Here is a 27,742-nt window from a genome sequence, read left to right as displayed (position 1 = left end):
TTCCATGGCCAGGAAGCAGGCAGGGACCAACAGGGAGGGGGCGCCTATGATAGACTCTTTACAACCACACACAGAGTTCATCCCGGCTTCCACATGTCCTTGCACAGGCCACCCACCAAGAGTGCCACTCCCTGCCTACCATAGCCAAATTCCAGCTGGAGGCCCAGGTCTGGACGTCCCCTTCCAGAGACTCCTGCTCCCGCCTCCTCCCCATGGCCCACTTGCACCAGAGAAGCTTGAAACTTCTTTGGGAAGTAGAGGAAATCTGGGGTTCCCTCTAGTTGAGTAAAGAGGGAGCATTCTGATCAGGGGTTAATTAGGCTACCCTATCCCACCCCTTCTTGAGGCCTACGGCAGGGGGAAGTCGAGGCTATGGACAGGATTTATCGGGAAGGGCAGGAGTATTAAAAATCCAGAGGTATGACCTCGAGATTAGAGAGAATGAAACAGAGAGGAAAAGAGAAAGACACAGAAACACGGAGAATTAGGCAGAGAAAAGAAGCAGCAAGACAAGAGCCAGAAGACAGAGACAAAGAAACAGACACAGGAGAAAAGCAGGAACCAAAGGAGGCAGAAATAGAGCAAGCGCCGGAGGCGCAGGAATGAAGAAGCGGAAATGGGGAGAAGATGTAATTTAGTGGCTCGAAGAACAAATTCTGGAGCCAAACTTTGAGAAACATCAGGCAGACAGAGGCGGAAGGTACAAAATAGGTGTTTTTTAATTGAATACTTTTTATAAAAAGGAGCAGGAATGTGAAGGGGACCGTGGGCTAGGCCTGGGCCCGCGACGTCGGTGGGAAGGCTGCTCCTTCTTGTCCATCTGTCCCACTGACCCTCCTCTCCGCCGGGTCCGGCCTCGCTGTGCGCATGCGCGCAAGCGGGTGGGTGGCAGGGTTGTGCAGCAGGGACCCCGCGTGCGCAGGCGCGGAGTGGGCGGCCCAGGGCTGCTGGGGACTCACTCAGGCCCGGGGTCTGGCGGGCGTGCAGTGATGCGGCTCGTGTGAGGGTGCGAATCCCGGGCGGCAGATACAGCGGAACGAGCCATCGGTGTTGACGCAGCGGGCGTTGACACAGAGTGGGGCGGCCGCCTCGGCCTCGTCACACTCGTTGATGTCTGGGGAAAGGGGATACCAGGAGTGCTATTCAGGGCAATGCACCCCACTCCAGTACTCTCACCTGGAAAATCCCATGGATGGAGGAGCCTGGTAGGCTGCAGTCCATGGGGTCGCACAGAGTCGAACACGACTGAGGGACTTCACTTTCACTTTTTCTTTCATGCACTGGAGAAGGAAATGGCAACCCACTCTAGTGTTCTTGCCTGGAGAATCCCAGGGACGGGGGAGCCTAATGGGTTGCCATCTATGAGGTCGCACAGAGTCAGACACGACTGAAGCGACTTAGCAGCAGCAGCAGCAGCATTCAGGGCTGGGGACCCAGGAGCCCGCCTCCCTGGCCCCTGAGGGTTGTGGATGCTGAGTCTCCTGTCGGAGTGGAGACTGTTGGCTGTGTGAGCTGGACAGGTGACTTAACCTCTCTGCACTTCAGCTTTGTGTTCTGTGAGATGGGTATGGTAGCCCCCTAGGACACTGGGGTTTTGATAGGAAAACAATACTGATGATGATACTAACAACCACAAATGCTTGTTGTGCCAGACATTGTTTTGAGCATATTACCTGTATTAACTATCCTCCTAATAACCCTATGAGGTAGGTACTGGGCAAACTGAGCCTCAGCATGGGGAAGCCCCTGGCCCAGTGTCACCAAAAAGCCCAGGAAGTTCTCAGACCAGCTGGCAAAGACTCAGTGCCCAGCTCCCTGCTGTTTCTTAGTTCTGAGTCTTTGGGGAAGTCAGTTCTCTTCGCTGAGCTTTGGTTTACACAAAGGCCTCACTGTCATTGCAAATCGATGTTCTTGGCTCTGTGAAGTGGGTTCTGTAAGATATGCTTATTTTTCAGATAAGAAAAACTGAGCAAGGGACAGTGACCTGTCCGAGATCACATATCACACTGCTGGACAGAGCCTGAGGTCTATCCAACTGCCCCAGAGTCCTGGCTTGTAACCACTCTGCTTTCCTGCTGTCTAAACTAGGCAGACATGATTCATATTCCCATTTTACAGATGGGAAAACTGAAGGTTCTTCAAAGAAGTCAAGCAAATCGCTCAAAGTAGCCCTGGGAGTCCTTAGCAATCACGCCTGCAGGATTCTATTCTCTCCATCCAGCTTCAAGCCCAGCCCTGGTCCTGCGGTCACAACCTGGCTTTCCTCACAATCTGACCTCTCCTTCAGGCATGCCCCATCCCTGAGCAAGAATTTCTTTCTGTTCCCCTGCCTAGCCGTTTGGCTGGTCTTCCTGACGATCCTGATTACCCACCGCTAGTAAAGGTTTTCCACCCTATCTCCAACCCCTCAGTGCTGGCCCTGGCCCACCCCCTCACCAACGCAGGACATGCGAGTCATGTCCAGGCGGTAGCCGTCGAAGCAGTCGCAGGTGAAGCCCTCGGGGACGCGCACGCAGCGGCCGTGGGCGCAGCCATCCAGGATCCCGCACTCCTCTGCCTCCAGTCCCTCGTAGCGCCCAGCCTGGGCACCTGCGGAGAGTGTGGGGATTCAGAGTTCAAGTGGGGCCCTGCACTGATTCCCTGGGTCCTCTTCTAAATTGTCCATCCCGCTCCAGGGCTGTGGGTGGCGCTGTGGGGCCAGGATGTTTACGTTGCTCTGTTATCTCTAGCTTTTCCCTCTGTCCTCATCGTTTTTTCGGTTCATCTACGGAGATGGGTCTGTTCCTCTTCATCTCTGCTCTCTGTCGCTCTCTCCAACAATATCTCTGTTTTCCTGTCTCCCTGAGCCTGTGTCTCCCCCCGACTTCTCTTTGTTTCTATCTCTGTCTCTCCCCGTCCCTCCCTCCTTCCCTTCTCCTATCGCCATCTCTGTACACTGGGTCCTCATCTTAGCGCTCATCACTCGGCCTTAATACTCACCAGCATAGCTTCCACCTTCAGGCGACTCCTCAGGCTCTGGGAAGGAGCCACGGGTGTCACGGGACCGGTAGCGCCAGCGGGTGCCCGGGCCAGATGGAGCAGGAGCCTCGGATTCACCGTAGGGGCCACCATCGTCCTCAAAGTCTGGCATGTCGAAGGGTGGCGTCCCGTAGGGGGCCTCCCGTCGGGCGAAGGGCCCAGGTGGCGGTGGGTAGGGGTCATACGGTAGGACAGGTGGTGGGTACAACTCAGGCCCATAGGGAAGGCCCTGGTAAGGTGGACCTAGGTCTGGGCCATACTCGTAGGGGAGTCCAAAGCCACCTGGCCGCGGGGGTCCATATGCAGGGGGGCGCAGCACGTTGCACAGGGCCTCAAAGTCATCTGCAAATGGGAGCCAAGCCTAACAATCAGCTCAGGCTTCCCCTGCACCAGCTATTTATGTCCCCCCTCAGGGAAGAGGAGCCTGGAGGAGAGGGTGGGAGGGGTTTGGGCTGAGGCATTAGAGGGGTGTCAAAGGAACAGGTTGGGGTTGCAGGGTTGGGATCAGGGGTTCTGGAGCCAGGACTGAAGGTCGGAGGACTGAGGCTGGGATGCCAAGGCACTGAGGTCAGGAGTACTGAGGACTACAGCTAGAAGTCTGGATCCAAGTGATGGAATTTGGGGACCCATGAGATCTGGGGCTAGGGGCCTATGAAGGTAGGATGGCAAGTATCAGGGATCTGAGGGGTCAGGATGCAGGGGAGTAGATCTGAGCCATGGGACCTGGAAGTCAGAGGACCAAGGACCTGGGGCTGGCACTGGTTTCACAAGGGCTGAGAAATGGGGGACTCTAGGCTTTTAAGAGACAAAGCATGGGGGATCTCTGTTGCTGTGGGCTGGCCTCTTAAAGGCCCTTGGATGTGAATATCCAAGCCAGTGGAACTTGGGAGGTTTGTGAGCTATGACAGAGTCTGGGGGCCAGGATGGCAGGATCTGAGCAACTGGCATTTGAGTTATAAAGGTCCAGGCTTTGGGGGAGGGGGTCTCATGGGCTGTCTTGAGGTTCCAGAGACTAGGGGTTGAGGGTCTGAGAGCCCATATACATCAGGGCCCTATGGGACTGGAACTATGACACCTGCTGAGTCAGGCCTTGGGTTTTCTGTGGTTGAGGCTTGGAGGTCTTTGGGTTGTGACTTGGGGCCCAAGAAATCAAGATTTAGGAATGGGCTGGGACATAGGGGTCTGAGGGGCTGAGTTTGGGGGGATCTTGGGGTCTAAGACTGGGAGTCTGAGGACTAGATTTGGAGCCTGAGGGGCAGAATCTCTGAGTGTGGCCCAGGCAGGTGGCGGTACCTGAGTCCTGTGCAGGGCAGAGGGCACAGTCCATGCCCCAGGCCTCGCCATAGAGGCAGCAGCATTCTGTGTAGGTGGCCTGGCGATCCAGCCGAGGGCGACTGCACACGAGGTCAGCCCCCACTTCCTGCCAGCACACTCCCAGATTGTCATCTGAGGGCAGAGACAGCATGCATCAAGGCAGGAAGAAGACACTCAAGACCTCCCAAATTGCTCAATCTCCTTCAGCTCAGCCAGCCCCTCCCTATCATTCAGTCCTCATCAGCTGTGATGTGGCTTCGGGAAGTCCTCTTAAGTAGCTCCAGGTGAGTACAGGGCTTCGCCTGGCATGAGGTTATCAAATAGGAGGGAGACAGGGTCTAGGGAGGAGGAATCTATCCAAGTCTGGCCTCTGGAAGGCTCTGTGACCCCAGGGCAGTTGCTTTTCCGCTCTGAGCACTGTTGTTTGAATGACGTCTTAGAGTGTGGGAGGATGTTGTAGGAACAATAAGCAAGAGGAGAAGAGAATTTGGGTCAGTGGGCAAAAAGAGAGAAGGGACCCAAAGAAATAAAGACAAACACGTCAAAAGAGTCAGAGATTCAGTCAGAAACACAGGAAAGCAAAGGTGCAGCAAGAAAGACCTAAAAGCAAAGACAGATGCAGAGAGGGTCAGAAATTTAGAGAAAAGCCCGAAGACAGAAACTCATAGAGAGGTGCAGAGACAGAGACACACAGGAAGATAACAGAAAGCATGCTTTTAGCACTTAGTGAGACCAGGTCCTCCTTCTGTTCTTGGAAACAGAATTCTTTAGAGCCACCCTCTAAGGTAGGGGCTACTGCCAATCTACCCAATGCGCTGAAAGCAAGCTGTGGGGGTCCAAGAGGGAATAAGCAAACGTGCTTGCATACACGGGACCAGCAAGTGGCAGGGAGGTTCCTCTGAAACGTCCGTCCTTAACCACGCCAGCTGGCCTCCAGTTCTGAGAGTCAAAAAAGCCAAGACCAGAGGCTAAATGGGGCGTTAAGGGGCGTGACCGAGCCACGTGCGAGGGGCGTGGCCCGGGTGTAGGCTTGAAGCTGAGCGGAGCTTAAGAGGGGCTGGACTGGACGGCGTGGGCGGGACTGGGGCGTGATAATCGACGGGGCGGGGCGCGGGAAGACTTTACCAAGGCTCTGGCTCTCGTTGGAGACGCAGCGGCGCCGCGAGCCGTCCAGCACAAGTGGGGGCTCGCACGTGCAGTGATAAGAGCCGATAGTGTTGACGCAGCGGCCGCCCTCACAAGCTGGCTCCTCGTCCGCGCACTCGTCATTATCTAGGGAGGCATGGAGGGAGTGATTAAGAAGTAGCCTCCTCCCCTTTGCCCTTTCCCCAGTGCACTGACAACCTGATAAATGGAGTCTAGACTTCAGGCACGACTTCCTGCTGGTGGTGGTCACATTCCAGAGAGGCGCTGGCGTGACCAAGGGTTGGAAAGAGTCCCAGGCGAGGGTGGGGGTGATGATGGAGGTGGGGGACTCTTACCGATGCACTCCAGTCGCTGGGCGTGATAGTAGTAGCCGTTGCTGCAATAACACGAGTAGCCCGGGGCTGTGTTCACGCACACGCCGCTCTTGCACACCTGATCTCGGAAGAGCTGGCACTCGTCCACGTCTGGGGGAAAGATGATCAGAGGCACGCGCCTCACCAGAGATGGGGGAGGGCCAGGTTGTGGGATGGGCTGGATCAGGGGAGGGGAGTGTGTGGCTGCAGGGCAGGATCAGGAAAGAGAAGGAGGAAGAGATGGTGACAAAGACCCAGAGACAGAGAGTCAGAAGATAAGGGTGGGAAGGAGAAAGACAGAGACACAGGATGAGAGATAGAGATAAAGAGAACAGAGACCGGGTGAGACAGAGCTGGGCTGGAGGCTGAGGGTGAGTGGGCTTTACCTCTCCTGAGGCTCAGATCTCCGCTGGGCGCCAGGTAGCCCCGGCCATGGGGGCACAATGACTGGTACTCAGCTGCACACAGAGACAAGGCTGAGCCTCCACACCCTGGCCCTAGGCCCTGCCTTGGGCCTGCTTGTGCCCACTTGCCTCAGTGCTTACTCTTGCCCCATGCCTGCCCTTCACTGCCCAAGACTTCAGCCCCTGTGCCTATTTGTATCCACCTCTCAGCCTGATGCCCACCTAGCTGTTAAGTCACCCTTGCCCATGCAATACCAGCACTTCTGCCCCTTGTCCAAGTGTGTCCCCTTGTCCCAGCCCAGTCCCATGTCCACCTATTTCTACTCAAACCCTCAGCCCTGCGTGCACCCCGAGGCCCAAGCCCACCTGTCTCGGTGCTTGGGCACTGCTGGATGCGGCAGCCGCTGCCCCAGCCCTCGCCCACGGTGCAGCAGCACTCCTGCCACGTCACGTTCCGGGCCAGGATGTTGTCACAGGCATCCGGAGCCGCGGTGTCAAAGTAGCACTCCCGGCGCCCGCTGCTCACAGGGCCCTGCCTGGGTGGGCTGGGCCGGCGGGGCGGGGGTGGGGGCGGAGGCCTGGCCGGCAGACTGGGGCTGGCAGGTGCGTGGGGCGGTGCGCCTGGGAACGTACCTGGGGAGACAGTGCGGGCTGAGCCTCCAGCCCCTCCGTTATGGACGGGGAAACTGAGGCCCCCGTGTGGCAGAACCAGGCTCCACACCCCTCACCATCCGTCGGCCATGGTCTCTTCCATTCTTGCCTCTTCTCCTTTCTGTACCTCTTGCCTCCTTATCTCCCTCTCCCAAGCATCTGGCCCCTCATCCCACCTGCAGTTCAGAGAAGAGGGCATTTCCCTGGCCTCCTGGAGGCCTCCTAATCAACACATCCCAAACCGGCCTGGGAATCTTCATACTCAAAACCCAGACGTGGGCCTAGACACTGCTCCCCGAACTAGGCAGCCCCACAACCTGTCCACATGGAACCGCTCAAGCCCCTCTCTCACCTGCCCTCTCCTCCCTACCTACCCCATGGCCCTTGCCTCCATCACAGTCCTGATTTCTCTAGATTATTACTTTCAGGCTATATTGCTATCTGTCCCCCCTGGATTGTGAGCCCCTTGAAGACAGGGTGGTTTTCTGGTCACTACTGTGTTCCCAGTGCCCAGAAAAGGGCCTAAACACCGTGAACATTTGTTGAATGGAGGAATCTGGTCAAGTCAGAACCAGGATCTACTTCTCCTGACACTGAGTCCCACACCTAGGTTAACTTCTGTGTTTTGCAGTTTTTTGTTGTTTAAAACAACAGCATCTAACTGACGGCAGCTGTCCACGTCAGGAATGGTTAGATCCCATTACTTTCCTGTGGGGCCAGCAGCCATCAGTTAAATAGACTTTGATCTCAGTCTCACCAGCAGAGGTCCGAGGGGGAACACAGCGCCCAGTCATAGGGTCAAACTCCTCAGGGCTGTTGGGGCAGACACAGAGGAAGGAGCCTTCCACATTCTCACACAGGGCAGCTCCACACACGCCCTGTAGTGTCTCACATTCATTCACATCTGTGAGCAGGAGACAAGAGGGAAGAGGGAGTCAACGGTGGTAAACTTCTGGAATTCCATAAAAGTCTGAGCTTTGAAGTATTTAATGGCTCAGATCCCATCCTCTACTTATGTTCCAGTGACAAACCCTGATTTCCCCATGGGAGTCATCTGCTCCTCCATTTTTCAACCCATGTGTTTTGAGTAGGTCAAGCAGATTGATGCATTTCTCTGGGTCAAAGACAGGAAGGGACCCAGCAGGGCCCAATCAAAGCCAGTCCTGGGACTTGTTCTAGAAATACGCAGAGCCTTCCTCTGTAGCTAGGGATGGCAAGCTGAGGATGTCAGCCAGAGGTGCGACGGCCCCTTTCGTCGTTGTGAAAAGAGAATCTGCCTGAAGATAAATGCAGTAGAGGATAGCAGAGCTGGGAGACAGCTAGCCTCATTACAATTCCTATATTCACGTAGCCTCGAAATTCAAATATTTCCCTGAACTTCACAGTTTTTATTCCCTTTAAAGAAATGAAGCCTGATTTGTTCATATTTGTCAAAACTAAGAGAATGTATAATTAAGAATCATCCATTGCACTGTATGTAAGTTGAACCTCAAAAATATCTGTGAACACATATTGATCTCTGGTTAATGACATGCATTATGCATGAAAAATTTTGGGGAGTGATATAGTGATGCCTGCAATTTAATTTTAAATCTCTCCAAAAAATTAGGTGGATTAATGGAGAGACATGTGAGGAAGCAAGTATAACGATAATAGAATGCAGGTCATGGCTGTGCAGAGATTCACTCTACAGGCCTTTTAACTTGCCATATGTTTAGAAATTTTTCTCATAAAATGTTGGCAGACTTCCCTGGTGGCCCGGTGGTTAAGACTCTGCGTTCCAATGTGGGGGACAGGGTTTCAGTCCCTGGTTGGGGAACTAAGGTCCCATGTGCTGCCAAACATTTTTTTGTAAATGTTGGGGGGAAAAATGTTTACATACACTTAAGGTTACTGTACTTCTACTCCCTTATGCATGAATTTTTAAAGCACGCCCCAGATAAAATCTGAGTTAATAGGGACTCCTGACTGACATGAAAATGATCTTCTATTCCAAGGTCTAAATTCCATACCCCTAAAGGTTACATGCACTCAGATCTATGGAGAGGATCAGGGCTTGACCAGCCTCTTCCCCACCCGCTGGCTCCACCCTCCCCCAGGAGCCCCGTACCCACGCAGTGACGCCCGTCCCGTGCCCCCTCGTAGCCCTGGTCACAGAGGCACTGGAAGGAGCCAGGCAGGTTCTGGCACACGGCGTGGGCCCCACAGAAGGACCGGTTCCGGCATTCGTCCACATCTGCAACCACCAGACAGTCAGGCCGAGGCTGGAACTTCTATCCCCTCTGCCTCTCACCCGTGGCCCCAGGGACACACACCCTGGCATCCACCCCCTGGCGTGGGCTGGTAGCCAGGGTCACAGGCAGGCGTGCAGCGGTAGGAGCCAGGGGTATTCTCACAGCGCTGGGCTCCACAAATCGCTGGGCCATATTCCTGGCACTCATCTATGTCTGCAAAAGCATGGGGAGGGCGTAGGGGAAAGAGAGGGGAGTCACAGGCCTGATTTCACAGGTTCTTGGTGCTGCTTCCAGTTCCTATGCCTGAGAGGTCTCTGACTCTGGAGTCTGACCAATAAGCATTGATACCTCTTAAGGCAGGCAAGGCCTCATTACCATTTCTCAAATAGCCTAAACGTGACCCCACCTCAGGACCTTTGCACTTGGTGTTCCCTTTGTCAGGAACACTCTCCCCTCAGCTATCTGCATGGCTCCCTCTCTTGCTTCACTCCAAAGTCTAGGTCCAGCCACCCTAACCAGCCCCCCCACCCTTATCTAACCTGTCCTCTCTGTCCATTTATCCTGCTTTACTTTCCTTCTTAAACTTCTTATATCCATGTATTTATTAGCATGCTGATTGTCACCTCCCTAGAATCCAAGCTCCACATTGGCAGAGGTTTGTGTCTGTCCTGTTCCTCACTCTATCCCCAGGTGTAGGTGCCCCTAAATCATTTGCTGAATGAATCAGAGTTATTGACATATTTATTGTCTGTCTCTCCCGCCTGAAACATCAGCTCCATGAGGACAGAGATTTTTTTGTTTTCTTTTGGCTGTGCTGGGTCTTCAGTTGTGGCATGTGGGATCTTTAGCTGCAGCATGTGGGATATAGTTCCCTGACCACAGATCAAACCCAGGCCTCCTGCATTGGGGCCGCAGAGTCTAACCCACCAGGGAAGTCCCATGGGCAGGGATTTCGTTGGACTTATTGCCTCTTCTGCTACCAGTGTCCCACATGGTAGGGCTTAATGAATTCTTGTGAAATTAGTGAATGAGGTCCATGAAACTAGGTTTCCATGAATCAGGGGTCTGGCAACCCAAGAATGCAAGGCTCACAGTCATTTCATCTGTTCCACAAAATGTTGACCTGCACACCATCCCCCCTACCCCCAAAGCTGTGCTGCCTCTAGAAGCGAGGTCTGGTCTGTTTCCTGATAGAAGTGTCTTCCCTCAGCTTCCTGTCTCCCCACTATAGACAATGTAAGGACACACTAGTAGCTTGTTTGCACCACCGATGGGGAGAGTTAAGCGAAGCCTGGAGCCCCTCCTTGATCATCAAGAAAGCTCTTCGTGGGGGCCGGGGCAGTGGTCTCACCGTCACAGGTGCCCTCGGGGCCTGCGTGGTAGCCGGGGTCGCAGTCTCGGACACAGCGGTAGGAGCCCGGGGAATTTTCACAACGCTGGGACCCGCACAAGGCCGGGCCCCGCTCCCGACATTCGTCAATGTCTGAGGGAGGAGGCGGGGCTGTCAGATGAGGGAAGCGGCGCGCGGGAAGAGGGGTGGCAAGGAGGGAAAGTAGAACAGGTTGGGGAGACAAGGAGGGGAGAGCAGAATTAGAAGGGGGAGGCGGGAGACGCAGGAAAGGGGGAAGGAGGAAGCAGCAGAGGGGAGGCAGAGAGGGAGACAAATAGGGGAGACCAGGAGGCAGAGGAGAGAGGGATCTGGCTAGGGCGGGGCCTCGCACCGAGACAGGAGGCGAGGTCTGGGCCGGCGCGGTGTCCCGGAGGACAGATGCACTCGAAAGAGCCGTCGGTGTTGGTACAGATGCCGCTCTGGCAGAGGTCCTCCTCGCTGCATTCGTCCACGTCTGCGGGACAGTGTCGGCAACCGCAAGCCAGTCTCCTTCTCTGCCTGACATTCCAGACCACGCCCCTCCACCGCCTTTTCCCCGCCCCTATGGCTCCGAGACTCTAACGCCTTCCCCTACCTGCCTTAGGCTCCTCCCTTTCCTGCAAGCCCCACCTCCCCGACGAGCTTGGCTCGAGCCTTTCCATTCACTGCCCAATTTATCCAGACTCCGCCCTTTCCCCCTTTCCTCTCCAACTCCGTCCCTCCCTTTCGCCACCCTTTCCCGGTTCAGGCCCGGCCTGGGTACCGACCGAGGCAAGAGGCTCCGCGGGGTCCGGGCCGGTAGCCGGGGGCACAAGTACAGGCGAAGGAGCCGTCGGTGTTGAGGCATTCGCCGTGGGGGAAGCAAAAGTCGCCCTCCAGGCACTCGTTCACGTCTAGGGTACCCAGAGTTCAGACTGGGTCACCAGACCCGTCCCCAGGGCCCAAGCCCCGCCTACAAAGCAGCAACCCTGCTCGCAAGCCACGCCCCAGATGGCCAGTTTCTAAATTCCACCTATGCGGTCCCTTAGTCCAGCTCCCACCTCCCCACCAGGCTTTGCCCAGGAAGCCAGGGCCCACTCCCAGGCTGTCCAGCCCTTTCCCCACCCAGCCCACCTGCGCAGGGCCCGGGCCGGCCAGCTGGCGCCCGGTAGCCTGGCTCGCAGCTGCAGTGGAAGGAGCCTTCGGTGTTAGTGCAGTGGCCATGGGGCCCGCAGGAGGCGCCCGAACTGCATTCGTCCACATCTGCAGAAATGGGGATTTCAGAGGAGGTTCTGCTTAGGGACACATGGATGAGGGTCAGAAAGAAATGATGGGAAGTGTCTTGGGTTGGACGTGAGGTAAAGAGTCCAGGGAGGTAAGGTAAAGAGGTAAGGGAGACCAGGGCTCCCTAATCCTGGGGACCATCTTCGGAGGATCCTGTGTCTGGGTTTCTGGGAACTCCCTGTTCCTAGGATCCTAGGGGCAGGTGAAGGGACTGGGACAGGAGTCAGACATTAGTTAGGGTAAGGGGTCAGGTATTATAAAGCAGGATAATTGGATGCCATTCTGATGAGTCAGGGGTCCGAGTCTCTGGTCAGGGGTTGGGATCCAGGATCATGAACCCAATCAGGCCCCAGAGAAGGGACCCTGAGAAAGGGCAGGGGAAGTGAAAAGACAGAATCAAGCATCACACAGAGTCAGGGGTTATGGTCAGGGTTATAACTGGTAGTTACACTTAGACCAGGTGTCACAGTCAAGTTTAGGGGTCACAGGTCGAATACAGGGCCAGAGGACAGTTGGGGCACAACTGCTACCAGGGTTGGGGTCCCAGGGTTATCAGCAGTGTTCACAGCTAAGGTCAAAAGTCACAGTCAAGTTGAAGGTCATTGATCACAGAGGGAGAAGTCACATTCAGGGCCAAGGGTCATGGTCCAGATCAGAAACTGCACTCTGATCGGGGGTCAAGTCTAGGTCAAGAATGGCAGTCATGCTCTGGGGGTTGCGGTCCAGGTAAGACGACTGAGATCCAGGTTAAAAGGCTGCAGTTCAGGTCAGGGGTCATGATCTCAGTCAGGAGTCATGCCGCACGCAGGTCCAAGGTCACACCCAGGGCCTGATCTTACCAGTACATCGGCCATGGTGCAGGTGGTGACCAGCAGGACAGGCTCTGCACTGGAAGGATCCGGGTGAGTTCACACACTCCTGCCCAGGACATGCCAGGTGGTTCTCACACTCGTCCACATCTGGGGAGCAGACAAGAGTGCGGCTTTGAAGTAGTGGTCCAATGCCCCCCTCATCCATCCACATTCCTCCCTCCCTCCCCGGCCTCACCCTCGCACTCAGAGCCGGCAGCATTGGGCTGGAAGCCTGTGGGGCAGACGCACTGGAAGCCACCTTCCGTGTTCTCACACCGACCATAGGTGCAGGGCGGGGGGCTACGGGCACACTCGTCCACATCTGGGGCAGAGGAGGCCAGTGGGGATGAAGAAGGGGCCTGGACCCCCTACCATCACCACCCACCCCAACATTCCATTCTGGAGGCAGTGCCCTCGACCTTGCTCAGGCTGCCCCCTCCTGCCAGAAGGACAGATCACTGCTCCCCCATTAATGGTCTCTCTAACTGCCATGAAGTGGCCAGGACACCACCTCCTGCATGATGTCTTCTGTGCCTCAGCCCTGTCCGTTCCTGAGAGTTCCCACAAGCACAAGGTGGTGGTTGAGTCGCTCAGTTGTGCCTGACTCTTGCGACCCCATAGACTGTAACCCACCAGACTCCTCTGTTCATGGGCAAGAATACTCTGGAGAGGATTGCCATTTCCTTCTCCAAGGGATCTTCCCAACCCAGGGGTCGAATCTGTGTCTTCTGCATTGTACATGATCTCCTGCATTGCAGGTGTATGCTTTACCACTGAGCCAGTGGGAAAGCCCACAAGCACAAGAGCATCATCCAAGAAACGGGGGAGGGCTAGAGAGCACCCTCATATTTGGAGAAAGGGGGAAAGACTCTGGAGCCAGACCCTCCCCACCCCCTCATTTTCCCCAGGCGTCTGTTCCTGTCCTCCTCCACTGAATCTCACCCCTCTGCCTCTCTCCTGCCCCCTCCTACCCCAAACCTGTTTCTCTCTGGTCCCCACAGCAAAGGGTGGGCTGTGGAGTGACTTTAGACCTGGCCCCCTCACCTTGGCAGGGCGCCCCAGGCCCTCGGGAGCGGAAGCCAGCAGGGCAGGCACAGTGAAAGGAGCCTACTGTGTTGTCACAGCGGCCAGGCCCGCAGGGTGGTGGCTCCTGGGCGCATTCATCCACATCTTCTTCACACGCCGAGCCCCGGAAGCCAGCCGGGCACACACAGCGGAAAGAGCCAGGCAGGTTCTCACAGACCCCTCGGCCACATAGGCCTGGGCTCTGGATACATTCATCTACATCTGCTCAGAACAAGGGACGCAGGTCATACCTCCCTTATGCCCCTCCCCCCATACTCTATTCTGCCTCTCTGACCTCCATCGTTCTGACCTTTCACCCTGCACCATCCTGCCACCCTGTCCTAATCCCCGGGCTCTCCATCCTTATCACTCTGCCATCTTATCCCTCATCATCCTACCTCCATCCTCTATGCCTCTATTTTTTCAATCCCTATGAAGCTGCTTGTCTGCTTCCTAGAACTCTGTCTTTCTAGTCCATATCAGCGGGCCTCCTTAAACTCTGTCCTTCATAACTCTACCCTTTCATCTCCACCCCGTCCCTCTGTTTCTCCAACCTCCATGACTCAGCCTTTCTGTTTTCCATCACTTGGCCTCTCCGTCCCCAACCAGGCTGCCTGTCTGGTTCTCAGAGCCTGGCCTCTGTCTCGAATCAATCAGCCTCCCTCTGCCTCCTGGCTCCGTCTCAGCATCCTGCACCGCTGCTGCTCTTCCCTTCCCCGCTACATGCCCAGTCCCTCACCCTGGCAGCTGGCTCCGTGCGGTGCAGCCTGGTACCCCGCGGGGCACACGCACAGGAAGCTGCCTGGCGTGTTCTCACAGCGCCCACGGTCACACGGTGGCGGCACGCGGTGGCACTCGTCCACGTCTGCGGGCACAAACAGGGTGGCTGGGGCTGGGGCAGACACTCCGCCTCCTCCCCTCCCCCAGACGGCTTGGCGGGGGTGGGGGGGGCCCGGGGACAGCAGGGGCGGAGTCAAGCTGGGGCAGGGGCCAGGCTGAAGCGGGAGCCAGGGGCAGCAGAGGGGCTCGGAGTGGGTCGGTTTAAGGCTGCGGTGGAGCTTCAGCTGGGAGGACAGGACCTGAGTTGGGGAACCAGCTTCGGCAGAGGCAGAGAGGGGAATCGTGAGGGGGACAATTTGGGGAGCAGCAGCAGGGACTGGGTAAGGCAAGGGCAGGAAGGGCAGCTTTGCAGACCCAGAAAAGGGAAGGCAGGAGGGGGCAAGGGGTGGATTGGGGATGGGGCAATGGTGTGACAGGGCGGAAATCACGGTGAGGAGGTGGGTTACAGCGGTTGAGGGTCAGGGGACGGGCCTTGGAGAGGGCAGGCACTAGTCTGGAACATAGAAGGGGCGGGGTTATATGGGGGCGGGGCCAGCTGAAGGGCGGGGCCAGGACCCAGCACCATAGAGAAGCCCAGGCAGTAGAAGGTAGGGATCCGCCCCGACCGGAAGGGCGGGCAGGTTGCGAAAGAGGCAGTGGTGCGGCCGGAATCAGTCTGGAGACTGGAGACGGGGCCCAGGGCCAGGCCAAGGCAGTAGTTGGGCTGAAGGGACGTGGGAAAGCGTGCGAGGGCGGGGACTGCTCCAGAGGAAGAGCTGGAGCGAGACCCCGGCTGGGGTGGGGCTTGGATTTCTTACCCAGACACTCCGTACCCCGCGGGCCGGCGCGGAAGCCTGACCCGCACACGCAACGGAAGCTGCCTGGCGTGTTTTCGCAGCGCCCGGGAGCACAAGGCGTGGGAACGCGGCGACATTCGTCCATGTCTGCGGGTACAGAAGGGCCTGGTCAGGAGGTGACACCGTACAGCCTCCCGTCCTGCCTCCATCCTCCCCCCGCAGCCTGGCTCACCGATGCAGTGTGTGCCCTGCGGACTGAGCCGGAAACCGGAGTCGCACGCGCAGGTGTAGCCACTGGGCCGGGGGATGCACCGTCCGCGGCCGCAGACCTGGGGATTGCGCTGACACTCGCCTGCAGAGGGACCTGCGGGGGTCCAATGAGACAGGGTTCCCCCGTGTCTGAATCCCGTCCCTTTCACCCCAGTACAATTTCCTCAGATCCTCTACCTAAAACACCCTCCTGGGTGTCCCTCCTCAAACCCAGTCTTCTCCCTCTGATGCCCTTCTCTATCATGCGATGATCTCATCAGACCTTCTGCCTGAATCCTCCCATACTGCCACCCCAAAGTGTCCATTTTCTAGTATTTTACTTTACTCTCCCGTCCTCTGCCTGAAATATGTTTAGTGTCCTCCACGAAAATCACTTGTCTCACATTAACTGAGCACTTACTACCTCCTAGATACTTCACACACAGGTTGTTTGATCCTCACAGTAATGACAGAGCACTTGCACCCAGGCCTGTCTGACTCCAGCCCCTGGTGCACACACCATCCCACCCAGCAAACCCTGATCTTTTCCCACCCATTTCTTAGCTCCTCTGGCTGTCACATCCCTGTTTGTTCTATTCTAGAATCTTCACGGTGGAGCCTCCCTCCCTGGAACTCGGCCTGTGATACCCCCATCAATGCCCTCACTTTCCTCTACCACACCTGATTCAGGGATCTCAGGACGAGTCCAGGCAGGGATGCTGGGCAGGGGAAGCTCAGCGCCTGGCCGGGGCTCTGGCCGGGGCTCAGGCCGGGGCTCAGGCCGGGGCTCAGGCCGAGGTTCTGGGCGATGAGTGGGCAGAAAGCCTGGTAAAGAAGGGGTGTTAGCACTGGAGACCTTGATTTGGGTGTCCCTGAACATCTCCCCTTTTTTATGTGAGCCTGGGGCAGCCCCTTGGAGACAACACCCTCTCCTCCAGAAACCAGCTCACCTGAGGGTGGTCGAGAGGTGGAGGGTGGGGCACGGGGCTGGCTGAGGGACACTCGGGGTGGTTCCTGGCCCAGGGGTCTGGTGTTGTAGCGGAGGTCGGAGGCAGAGTAATGGTAGCCAGGGCCGGCTGGACAGATCTCCCGAAAACCCTCTGGTAACAGAAAAGGGAGAAAGATGGGCAGAGAAAGGGCAAGAGAGTAGGGGAAATGAGAGGGAAGGGCGGTGAAGGAGAAAGAGAAGAGGGAGTTGAGCGTCTGGACTTGATCGTGGGGAAGGCTTGGCCTGGGGGTGTGTTAGGGGTTTGGATTGGATGCTGAGATGGGGTGGTACCCTGGCAAAGAATGGGATATCTCAGAGGCTAAGGGTGGGACCAAGGATGTTTTTCTCTCTTTGGGATGATGGCAGGGACAGGAGTTGAAAGCGGGGTCTGGTTTGGTGTCTACAGGGACAGGCCAGGAAGCAATCAGGTCCATTGTGGGGTCTCGTTTTATGCAGAAAAAGATTGCCAGGGAGGTGTCTCGGAGAGGGGTGTGTCTTGGGCAGGGGCCAAAGCTGAAGTTAGATAGGAGGCAGTGTCTCAGAAGCTGGGGACATGGCCAAGCCTCGAGACAAGGTTGGGAAAGCAGTCTATCTCAAGGACTATGAGAGGTTGAGGCTGGGGGTGACGCTCGTGGGACACAGCCTAACTTCAAGGTAGCGGGCCTCAGGTGTGGGTGTGGCCCAAGGTGGGGTGGGGCCCAGGCGGAGTCCAGTCTGATGATAGGTTGTCTCAAAGGCCGGGGGTGTGGCCAAGGCTAGGGTCTAACTTGATTGGAGAGTCTGGGGGCGGAGCCTAGAAGGCCTATTTGCGTCAACTCTGAAGAAAGGCGGAAAAGATTGAAGGCGGGAGGAGAAGGGGAAGACAGAGGGTGAGATGGTTGGATGGCATCACTGACTCAATGGACATGAGTTTGAGTAAACTCTGGGAGTTGGTGATGGACAGGGAGGCCTGGTGTGCTGCAGTCCATGGGGTCGCAAAGAGTCGGACACGACTGAGCGACTGAACTGAAATGAACTGAACTGAACTGAAAGAAAGGTGGGCTTCCAAGGTGGCCCAAGTGGTAAAGAATCCACTTTACCAATGAAGGAGATACAAGAGACACGGGTTCAATTCCTGGGTCGGGAAAAGCCCCTGGAGTAGGAAATGGCAATCCACTCCAGTATTCTTGCCTGGGAAATTCCATGGACAGAAAAGCCTGGCAGGCTACAATCCAAGGGGTTGCAGAGTCGAACAGAGAGCACGAAAGCAAAAAAAAAAAAAAAAAAAAGCTAGAGAAAGGCAGGCAGGAGGCATTCACCTGAGCCGAAAGGTGGGCAAAGCTGGCAACCCCGGCCCCAGGCTTTGCCTACACGGCTGCAGCAGCAGATCTGTTTGGTGATGTTGCGTAGAATGGGCAGCGAGCAGCCTCCGTCTCGAAGCACGCGGAAGCACGGCCCCTTGGCCTCTGAGATCACGTGTTGGGCTGGGGAGGTCGGGGAGGAAATTCTTCAGGGAAGGGTTGGCAGTGTAGTGGTCTAGGGGATCTGGAAGGTAGGGGAATGGTCCCAAGGAGAGCTCGGTGGGTGTGAAGGGCATCTGGGAAATCTCTGAGAGAGTCTGAAGAAGAGCTGGGGCGAGGGGCCTAGAGGACTGAGAAGGGTTCTGGGTTTGGGGAGAATCTGAGGGGGTGAAAGGGGGTTTGGGAAGGATCTCAGGATCTGAAGAAGTATCGCGAGAGATGAGGAAATATCGGGGCTTGAGAGGAGCTGATCAAAGTCTGGAGATCTGAGTTCAAAAGGTTTGAGGGGTTCTTAGAGGAGCCAAAGAAGCTCCCGAGAGTCTGAGATGTGCGGAAGGGGAGGTACGAATGACTGGGGGGGCAGAGGTGGGGGTGGTAGGGACGGACCAGGGAATCTGGGAGGGTGTGGTCTAAGGGAATTAGACCCAGGGATGCTCGGCCATGAGGATAGGGTGGACACGGGACCAGCCTCAGACCCCGGCGGCTCACAGATGCAGCTGCTGCGGGACGAGTCGAGCAGAAAGCCGTCGGGGCAAACGCAAGTGTACCCGCCATGCGTGTTTGCACACTCTCCGTGCTGGCAGCGCCCGCCAGTCGCGCACTCATCCACATCTACGAGGAATGGGGTGATCCCAGAGGCATCAGGGCAAGCTCCCCGCCAGCGCCTTCCCTAGACCCGAGCTCTTCCCACCCCTGCCCCAGCTCACCTTCGCAGGACCCATTAACCCTTTCAAAGCCAGTTGGACACGGCCCATCTGGGGCGCCCCCCTGGTGGGTGTTACCTGTGGAGAGAGGAGAGGGGTGGGCCAGGGGCGAGAGGAGCGAGAATGGAGTGGGCGGGGGAGAAAATGGGGTGACAGGAACTAAAAGGTGCTGAGTGTGGTTTGAGCGCAAGGTCAGCCTTAGGTTGGCGAATGGCGTGAAGGTCGGGTAAGAACAGGGTAGCTAGCCAAAGTCAGAAAGTGGGATGGATGGTCCCAGCTGGTATGGGTGGGTCTAGACTGGAAAGGATTCCCACAACGGGATAGGCGTGGCTAGAATTCATGTAAGGGTACATCTACGGGCAGAGTACAGGGAGCGGCAGGGTACTCAGTCCTCCCCAGCTCCGAGCGCCTTGGGGACATCCTGGGGCTTACCCAGGAGCTCCGAGCACGACTGACAGTCGTGAACGCCCCAGGCCAAGCCGGCCCCTCGGCAGCACACCTCCTGCGTCCGGAGCCCGGGCAGCGGGGACGCACACTGTGGGGAAGTGTAAGGTGAGCGCGCCCCCGCGCGGTAGCAGGCTCCGGGCCCCTCCCCACAGGCCTCCTCTCACTTCGCCACCGCGCAGCTCCCGAAAGCAGTAACCGAAGCCCGAGGCGTCCGAGTAGCCGTCCTCGCGCGGCGCGCTCTGTGCTAACACTGTGTAGGGCGCTGCCGCCTCCGACCGTGCCGCCGCCTCCGCTCGCGCCACTGCCTCGGCATCCGCCTCCTCCCAAGGGCCGGACACACGCTCCACCTGGTGCACCACCACCGACGCCTCCTGCGGGTGCTCCACGTGGACGCTCACCATAGACGCCACGCCTGGAGAGAGGCACCGCGGGGCAAAGTGCGAGTAGGAATGCGGGAAAAGGGAGCGATGGAGAAGGGTACTCAGGAGAAAGAAGGAAACATGGGAGTTAGAGGAACGACGAGGTGGTGGAGGGTACGGAGGGAACTCTGGCCGCACTCTCCTCACCATGTTCATCATCGCGGTGGTTGGCCAGCGGCATGGTGTACACAGAACGGGTGAAGCCTGGCATGGCTGGGGCCGGGGGTCGGGCGCCCGATGAATGCAACTGGCAGAACTTGCCAGCGAAGTCCGGGGGACAGAGGCAGCGATCAGGCTTCACGCACACTCCTCCATTGTGACAGATCAACGGACACAGGACTGGGGAGAGAGCGAGGACACTCAGGGTCGGCAACCCTCCTTGCAGCCTCCCTTGGGACGAGACACCCTCGATTAGTTCAGCCCCTAACGTTATAACTACACCCCCCTCACTAGCTCAACCCCTAACGTTATAACTACACCGTCAAAGGTATCACTCAGTTCTAAGTCGTTCAGCCTTGAGTAGTCTTGCGTCATCTCACTAACCCTGGCCACTGGCATTGGCTGGGTCCAGCCCCTGGAGGTGTAGCCCCGCCCTCTGAGTCCTCTCGCCACGCCCCCAAGCTCCTCCTTCACTTTCATATCGCCCCGCCCTCCTCCTCAAGTCCCACTTTCCAGCCGAGTCCGAGGCTTACTAGCCCCGCCCAGATAGTGTTGGCCCCGCCTATAGGCTCAGTCACGCCCGCTCTAACTCGTGCCTTCGCGTTTAGTCCTGCCCATCTTTTGCTGTCCCAGCCCCTTTAGACCCAGCGCTTGTGACTTCCATTGACTAAAACTACACTTCAGTCACTCCTTGGCACCATCCAGTGCTCGCAACTCTGTCTTCTTACCATTCTAGGCACGTTTGCACCCCGTGCGGCCGGTTCAAGCTCCGCCCACATGCTGTACGTTTCTCCCCGCCCCGTCCCCACTTCTCACTTCTATGCGCCCCGCCCACATCGCGTTCTTCTACCCTAAGGATTGCAAACTCCGCCCATCGAGGCGTCTAACCTGCTGCGTTTAGCCCCACCCATCTTCCCTTTCTCACGTTAGTTTGCCCTGGCTCGCTCGCCCGCGCTCCTCTCATCCCACCTCCCCGCTATCTGCGCGTCCTAGCCCCACATCCCCGCGCTTTGTGTCCGCCCACCTCCCGTCTGGCTCCGGCTCCCCTGTTCCAGCTCCGACTTCCCGCCTCCGGTAGCCCCGGGGCGGGGCCAGCGAGAACGCGCCTGCTCTCCCCTGTGCGCGTCCTCGTTGGGCCTCGGGCCACCTTGGGGCGGGGCACTGCCAGCTGTGCGGCGGGGTAAACAAAGAGAGGGGTGCGGCGGGGGCAGGGCGGCGGCTCCTCATTCTGGACCCTTGGGGGAGCCCCGGGCCCGCTGAGCCAAAGAAGGCCGGACATATCCTGCGAGGGCACCCCCTCCCTTTCTCCCCTGGGGCTGCCGAGAACAGCTGGAGACAGCTGTGCGGAGGGGAGGAAGGGGGCAGGCGGCCGGGGCCATCCAAAAAGGCGTGTGTGGGATTCTGAGCCACACACTGAAGACAGGAAAACATAGAGGGAGCCCCCTCAACTTATAAGGGTACGGAGACTGGACTCCTGGGAAGAGATCAGTTAGAAGGCAGAACTCCGCCGTTCGAAGACCTCAGGAGGTTTCTGGAACAGAAAGGGAGCCGATCCCAGAGGAAACGGAGGCAGAAGGAACCTCTTTAGTCCTTTTGGGGAGAGTTACCTACTGACAGGACTCTAGTGACTTGGAACGGCCAATTTGAGGGTGCTGAGAGCAAGGTAGAGATGGAGTGGCGGAGTCCTTTCCAGCACATGCGAGCCTCAGCTGTCTGGGAAGATTCTAAGATATTGCGGAATACCTGCTTCCCTCTCAGCTAAGGGATAAGGTGCCCCAGTCTTTAGATTAATGGCTGCTTGAGGGGAGCACAGTATCTGGAGTGCTCTTGGGAGAATCAGCTGATCAAGACCAACTTTGGGTTTCTCTGAAAATAGAGGGATCAGAAGTTTCTGGGAGAGGGTGTCAGCTGGGAGAGAAGGACTTGGATACCCAGCAATCAGGGATCTCTGAGGGGATTCAGTTGGAAATAGAAGAAAACGGGAAACTTTTTCAGGAAGGGAATTCAGCTAGAGTAGTTATCACTGTACAGCCTTTCTAATCTGGGGTTTCCCCTGGAAGTGGGGAGGAGTAGCTGAGGGACAAAACTAGAGTTCTCTGGTGAGGGGTGCAGTTTGGGGCGATTACATCAGAAGAATGGGCGGGAACTTCACTGAAGGGGCTGGTCTCTGGAGTCTGTTGATAGCGGTGCGGAGGGGCATGGGGACTCAGGGCAGAGATTCTCGGCTCCCCTAGTTAGGGGACTCAGGCCAGGACTCCAGGGTGCTCTAAGAGAGGTCCTTAATTAAGTGGCAGGCTTAGGAAAGGCTTAACTAGGAATAAAGTTTCCAAAATCGGAAGTCTCTGTTGGGGGGCAGCGGTCGGGGGAGGGGGCATTGCCGAGCCATCGAAGACACTGCCTCGTCTTCTCTTGTCCTGAATGTGGCCCACCCCCACCCCCACCCCCACCCAGCTCCCTGAGGGCTCCCACACCCAGGGCGGGCCGCTAGATGGGCACAGGCAACTCCATGTCCCACACCCCTGGAGGGTTGAGGAGCTGAGGACATCGAGGTCCTCCCGAGGTCAGCCACCACCACCCCCCCCCCCCGCACCGCCCCTCGCAGTTCCCTCCTTGCGCCTCCAGGGGCTTGGCACCCGCCTGGGCACGGCGCCTGGCACAGGCCCGTTGAGGCTGGGCCGGGAGGGAGTGAGGGAAAGAGGGAGGAAGGGGTGGAGAGAGGGAGTGGCAGCGGGCGGGGGCTCCGGCGAGAGATGAGCTCACGCCGGCCAGGGCTGGGTTGGCCGGGGGCCAGGCTGGGCGAGTTCTCGGCGCCAGGGGCCCCCACTCCCCACTCCAGAGGGCCTCCGGGACTGGGGGCAGGTAGGCCCAGACTCTGAGAGCCCACCCACCACCACGCCCTGGAGCCAACAGGTGGCCCACTACCCCTACCTCACCTGACTCCCCCCGCCCCCACCAGGGCTCTCCATCTCTAGAGGAGCCTGGTGCGCAGACCCTCCTGTCCTCTGGGCCCCCCAGGGGGCGCCTTTCCCCCCAGACCGCCTGTTGGATTGCTCTTCCACGTGCGACCCTTGCAACTTGGGGTCTTGCAGAGACCCTCCTATGAACACCTTTCCTCTCAGCTCTCAGGATCGACTTTCCACACCCCAATCCCCCTCCTCATAGGCACTCCCATCCTAGACTTTCCTAATGCCTCCCACCCAAAGAAGCAGAAACGGAAAACCGCTTCTCAAGGCCCTGGAACTCTCCCTTGGACTCTTGGGACCCCTGCTCACAGTCGCAGGATTCAGACCCCTTTCCCCCAAGTTCTAGAGCCCCTCAATTCTGAGATTTCCCACTGACTCAAAGGCAAGAAAGTCAGCCCCCATCGCCTCACATGGGACACTACAGGTCCCTGAGAACCCTCATTGCTTGCAGAATCAGGACTCTCAGGATCCAACCCCAAAAGCCAGGAATTTGAGGCTATCTTCCTCAAATAAGCCGGGGATCCCCCAGCACTCTGGCACAAGGAATCTGGGATCCCTCTTCCTGGGGACTGTCTCCCTCATCCCCAGGGATCCTCCACCTCCCCCCGGGAATCCCTCCCTCGGGACCACCACCCCGCACTCACAGGCGCGGAAGCCGGGTCCCCCCGGGGCCGCCCCGCCGGGCGCGCCGCTGTCCACGCTGGTGGTGTTGCGGGGCGCGCAGGTCGGGGTGCAGCGGGGGCCGGTGGGCCCATGGACGCAGCTCAGGCCGCACACGGCCGGGGTGAAGCGCACGCGGAGGCGCTCTCGGGGTCGACCTAGCCCGGGCTGCGGCCGGAGCAGCGCCAGCAGCACCAATAGCGACACCCAGAGCAGCCGCGCGCCGCCCGCCATGGCTGCAGCGCCGCGCTCCGCCGCGCCGCCGCCCCAGCCCGCCCGAGGGGCCCGGCCGCGCCCGCCCGCCCGCGGGGGAGGGCGGCCGCGCCCCCGCTCAGGCCCCCCCTCCCCACCACTCCCTCCCCGGCGGCCGCGCGGGGGCGCGTGGGGCTGGGCGCGCAGCCAGAGGCGCGCAGGCTGGGCGCTAGACTCGGAGCGGGGAGGGGGGGCGCCCCCTCTGCTCTCGCCCCGCATCAACAAGTGAATGGGGCCCGCAGGGGAGCGGCGGTGAAGGGAACAGGTGGGGGCGGGCCGGTCCCCCCTACACCCTACCCCAGACCGGGCTGAGTCTTTAGAGGAAAGAGTAGTGGGGGCCGCGTTTGGGGAGAAGGCTAAAGGCTGTCCCTGCCTCAGTCACAGAGACAGGGGCTTCATCTGGGTAGGCGATTGTCATGGCACATCTGGGCAGCCAGGTGGCACATCTGGGGTGGGGGAGGAGAAGGGTCGGTGCACCTGGGCACACGAAGTGATTGGGGGTCCGCCTGGTGGGCAGGACGCTGGAGGGGCCCACTTGAGGGCGCAGTCACATCTGACCAGGACCCTTACACCTGGGAGGAGAAGTCGGAATGGATTAGGGGAAACTGTGGAGGAAGATGGTGGGCGGGGGTCCTCACATCTGGCGGAAGGCCTACATCTGGAAGAGTTTAGGGAGGAGGGGACACATCTGGGCTGAAGGCCACCGCAGGAGGGAGACTTTTGAGGGTAGTGGAGACTAGGGGGTGTGCTAGCCCAGGGGCTGAGAGCTGGAGCAGGAGGAGTGGGGGAGGAGGGTCGGGAGAGCAGTGGAAGGCCTTTGGCCCCTAGCCACCCCGCAATTTGGGGCATTCGGTGACCTGGCAGGCGCCAACCCGCACAATCGCTTTTGTTGTCTGGGCTAGTTCGGGCGCTCTCTGCCGGGACAGCGCCCCCCTCTTCGGCCGCGGGGAGCCCGGACGCTTGGCTTCCTGGCCCCACCCCCGCGGGTCAGCGCCTCTGGCCCGCGTCTAGTCCTGTCCCGGACTCACCTCTCGCAGCCGGACGCCGGGGTCCCTAGAGGGGGCTGAGTCCTGGGGAGGGGTGCTGAGCTACAGTGGGGGGCGGCTAGGCGGCGGCTGCACCGTGGGAACCAGACTGCTTTATCTGGCCCGGAACCCCCCCATCCCCCTTCACCGCCTCCCCGCCCCCCAACCCGGCGGAGGAAGGGCGGATGTTCTTACCCCGGGACTGGCCGGCAGGGGCGCGCTGTGGGGGCCTCCTTCTCAGCAATGCCCGGGCCCCCGGCCCGCGGGGCCGCCGTCGCCTCAGCAGGGCTCGGGCTTCCTGCAGCCTGGGTGGGATGGGGCAGAGAAGGAGTTGTCACCGCGGTTAGGCTGACCCCCTCCCCCCAACTCCCTTGGTTGGAAGGGACCTCCTACATCAGGAGGTCTTCCAGGGGAGGCTCTGCATCCCCCTTCCATCTCTTTCTGGGGATCAGGCCTGGAACATTCTTTAGAGGCTAGGAAGAACAAAGTCAGTGGGAGAAACCAGGATGAGGGAGGGAGAGAGAGAGAGAGAAGACAGGAAAGAAACAGGTAGCTATGAGAGAAAGAGACAGACGCAAAGAACAAACAGAGAGAGAGGGACACGGAGACAGAGACAGAGAGATAGAAACTGAAAGACCTAGAGACAGCGATAGGCAAGAAAAGGAGAAATAGAAACAGAGACACAAGTTGGTAGAGAGAGCAAGGAAAAGGAGACCCAGGGAGCAGGGAGATATGTGCTGGAAATGGCGGGATTGGGAGCATCTAGCAGGAGAGGGTCACACACTCACGTCAGTGGCTGCCAGTTAAGGGACACCTGTCTCTTCCTCACGCTGGGGCTGGGGCTCGGCAGCTCTGGGGGCCCTGGAGCCAGGCACCGCTGAGGGCCTGCACACTTTTCGGGCCGGCAGCTCCGGACCCTGCAGGAGGCTTCAGAGACAGCCAGGGACTAAGTGGAAAAGGAGGCAACCGAGTTCTTCTTTCATCCAGCTCTCCAGCTGGGGTGAGGGATGAGGAAGGGACCCCCCGCTCTTCTGCTTCTACCATCTTCCCCCTCCAACCGATACCCTGCCTACAAGAACCCACCTCTAAAGCAGCGGCTTCTCCTGGGCCATCGGCTTGGGCAGCAGCGACAAGCAGGAGCACTATAAATAGAGGGAAGGAAGTCACTCAGCCCCTAGCACTATAGAACTCCCCAAAGGACAGCGATGAGGGATAGGGGAGGGGAAGCCAAGATAAGGCTGGAGGGTGCTTGGGGCTGATATGTGACCACTTTGAGGCACTTCGCTCGATGCCTTAGTTTCCCCATCTGTACAATGGGAGGCAAATTGGTTTAGGTAAAGGTCACAGCAACCTCATGTTTATTTTCCTTCTGAAGTGTTTGTTGGTAAGGCATTATTGGAAAAGACATTTTAAAGTCTTTTTTGAAAAAGAGAGAGACTCAGAGAGGATTTCTGAGCGCACTTCCAAGCCGGCTCTGGGAATCTAGAACCCGGCCCTCCCCGCAAGTCCCTGTCCTGGACTCAGCCGTCATCCCGAAGTTTGCCAGAAGATGGCGCCACGTCCACAGGCCTCAACGGCTGGGGAGGGAAGTCCTCTTTTGACTGTGGGTCCAGCGGGGTGCAGAGGTGGACAGGGATACAGGAGCCACAGCCCAGCACTGAGAATCCCGAGGTCTGAGTTCTAGCCCGTTCCTGCCCTTCCACGCTGTGTGTCCTGGAGCCAGAGTCTCCTGATCTTTGGGCCTCAGTTTCCCGTCTGACCACGAGGAAGGAGTGGTTCTTCAGAAGGAACCTCCGCGCCGGGAGGGTCTTCGATTCTGGCTGGCGGAGCCCTCAGCTTGGGCGCAAGTGCGTCGCAACCCAGGGGCCCCCCAGACAAATCCATTATCCCCAAGCTAAGGGGGACGAGGGCTGTGGGTGCGCGCGCAGGTCAGGAGAGAAGAGCAGCGCGGGATGCTGCGAAGGGGACGTCGGCAGTATGGACTCTTTTTAGACGGGTGGGGCCTGGTAGGGAAAGGGGCGGCCCGGGTGGGAGCCTCCCTGACCCCCGATCCTGCCGTCATTCCCTCCCGCCTTTTCTCCGGGTTAACCCCTTCCCAGCCCCGCCCCCGGAGCGGCTCGGGTTACTAAACGTATTCGCAGAGACCGAGGCGGGAGCGGAGCCCGGGGCCTTTGTAACGGAGCGCTGGGCCGCAGGGCGGGGGGTGGGGGTACTGGGCAGACTGTTTCCTCCGATCTCGTCACCCGTAGACAGGAAGAGTGGCTATAACTCCCAAATCTATATGAAATTCTGGATTTCTTGCCGCGAAATCACGGGTACTTCATTCAAGCCCAGAATCCTCTAATTCTAGGAAACTAAAGCATCCTTAACCCTAGTGAAATCTGAGCCCCCCGGACCCCACCTCCGCACAATTTCCCACAAGCCCCTCCGCCATCAACACCAAACTCCAAGTCTTATAGGAAAAGGTCACTATTAATTATTTCAAGCATTCCCAAACCCCAGAAAACCAGGACGTCTCAACTCCTTAAAGCACCTTGATAATCTCCCATACTCTTCCTCCTTAAGCATCCCAGAAACCTGGGGGACCCCATCCCAGCTCGGCCCCACCCATCTATCATCCTAGGAGAACCCAAAGCCCCATCCCTATATAAACTGGGACCCTGCTCCAAATAAATTCTAGAATTCCCTGGAGCCACATCTGTCTCTACCGCACCGGGAGGGAGTCCCTCCGCTCAGAACCTCAATACACCTCGGATTCTAACCCCTACAAAACAGAAGGCCCTAATAAATCCAAGAGCTCTGGTTCTTTATCCCTATCACGAAGCAGTGGGCTCATGTTCCCCTAAATCCGAAAGTCCTGGTCTTCCTGGAGCGCCAGACTTATTGGGTGGAGGGGGCACAAGGACGAAGGGGCCGCAGCGGGGCTTACCCGGCCGGACGGCCCGGGATCGCCGCGACCTCGACGGCCTGGCTGGGGCTGGGGCCGGCGGCGGAGGCGGCGGTGGCGGCGGCTGCAAGGAGCGGCAGCAGCAGCACCAGCAGGAGGGGGCGGCGGCCGCTGGGGCCAGGCAGCCGCATCGTGTCCGGCGTGGA

General features: G+C 58.3%; 1 protein-coding gene across 2 annotated transcripts; it reads right to left on the bottom strand.

The window, feature by feature from the left end:
• Positions 1-696: 696 nt before the first annotated feature.
• LTBP4 (latent transforming growth factor beta binding protein 4) lies at positions 697-27,742 on the bottom strand. 2 transcript variants are annotated; one of them, XM_069549127.1, is made up of 33 exons: positions 27,579-27,742; positions 25,733-25,791; positions 25,438-25,576; positions 24,845-24,954; positions 19,738-19,929; positions 19,336-19,583; positions 19,157-19,259; positions 18,728-18,802; positions 18,510-18,632; positions 17,820-17,984; positions 16,484-16,633; positions 16,215-16,358; positions 15,517-15,648; positions 15,306-15,431; positions 14,408-14,533; positions 13,648-13,890; positions 12,800-12,925; positions 12,592-12,711; positions 11,603-11,731; positions 11,257-11,382; positions 10,842-10,964; positions 10,472-10,603; positions 9,202-9,333; positions 8,997-9,122; positions 7,644-7,790; positions 6,602-6,868; positions 6,218-6,289; positions 5,814-5,942; positions 5,458-5,604; positions 4,312-4,464; positions 2,980-3,360; positions 2,437-2,589; positions 697-1,114 (listed from the first exon to the last, which is right to left on the bottom strand). In XM_069549127.1, exons 1-33 carry the CDS (start codon positions 27,725-27,727, stop codon positions 960-962), a joined length of 4,902 nt encoding a protein of 1,633 aa, XP_069405228.1. In that variant the 5' UTR covers positions 27,728-27,742; the 3' UTR covers positions 697-959. The 2 variants fall into 2 exon arrangements, with proteins under 2 accessions (XP_069405228.1, XP_069405229.1); XM_069549128.1 differs by lacking the exons at positions 24,845-24,954; positions 25,438-25,576; positions 25,733-25,791; positions 27,579-27,742 and adding an exon at positions 23,357-23,699.

This window comes from Ovis canadensis, chromosome 14 (assembly GCF_042477335.2).
Source record: "Ovis canadensis isolate MfBH-ARS-UI-01 breed Bighorn chromosome 14, ARS-UI_OviCan_v2, whole genome shotgun sequence".
Taxonomy (NCBI): domain Eukaryota; kingdom Metazoa; phylum Chordata; class Mammalia; order Artiodactyla; family Bovidae; genus Ovis; species Ovis canadensis.
Note: the sequence above shows the minus strand (reverse complement) of the source record. Positions and strands in the feature narration are given on the sequence as shown.

Bases quoted from the DNA above. Each gene is read 5' to 3' on its own strand.
- LTBP4 (XM_069549127.1), bottom strand. From the start codon at position 27,727: ATGCGGCTGCCTGGCCCCAGCGGCCGCCGCCCCCTCCTGCTGGTGCTG. The intron at 6,290-6,601 runs GTGGGCTTGGGC...CTCTGTGTGCAG, and splicing joins GTGCCCAAGCACCGAGACAG to CTGAGTACCAGTCATTGTGC. The intron at 2,590-2,979 runs GTGAGTATTAAG...CACTCTCCGCAG, and splicing joins TGAAGGTGGAAGCTATGCTG to GTGCCCAGGCTGGGCGCTAC.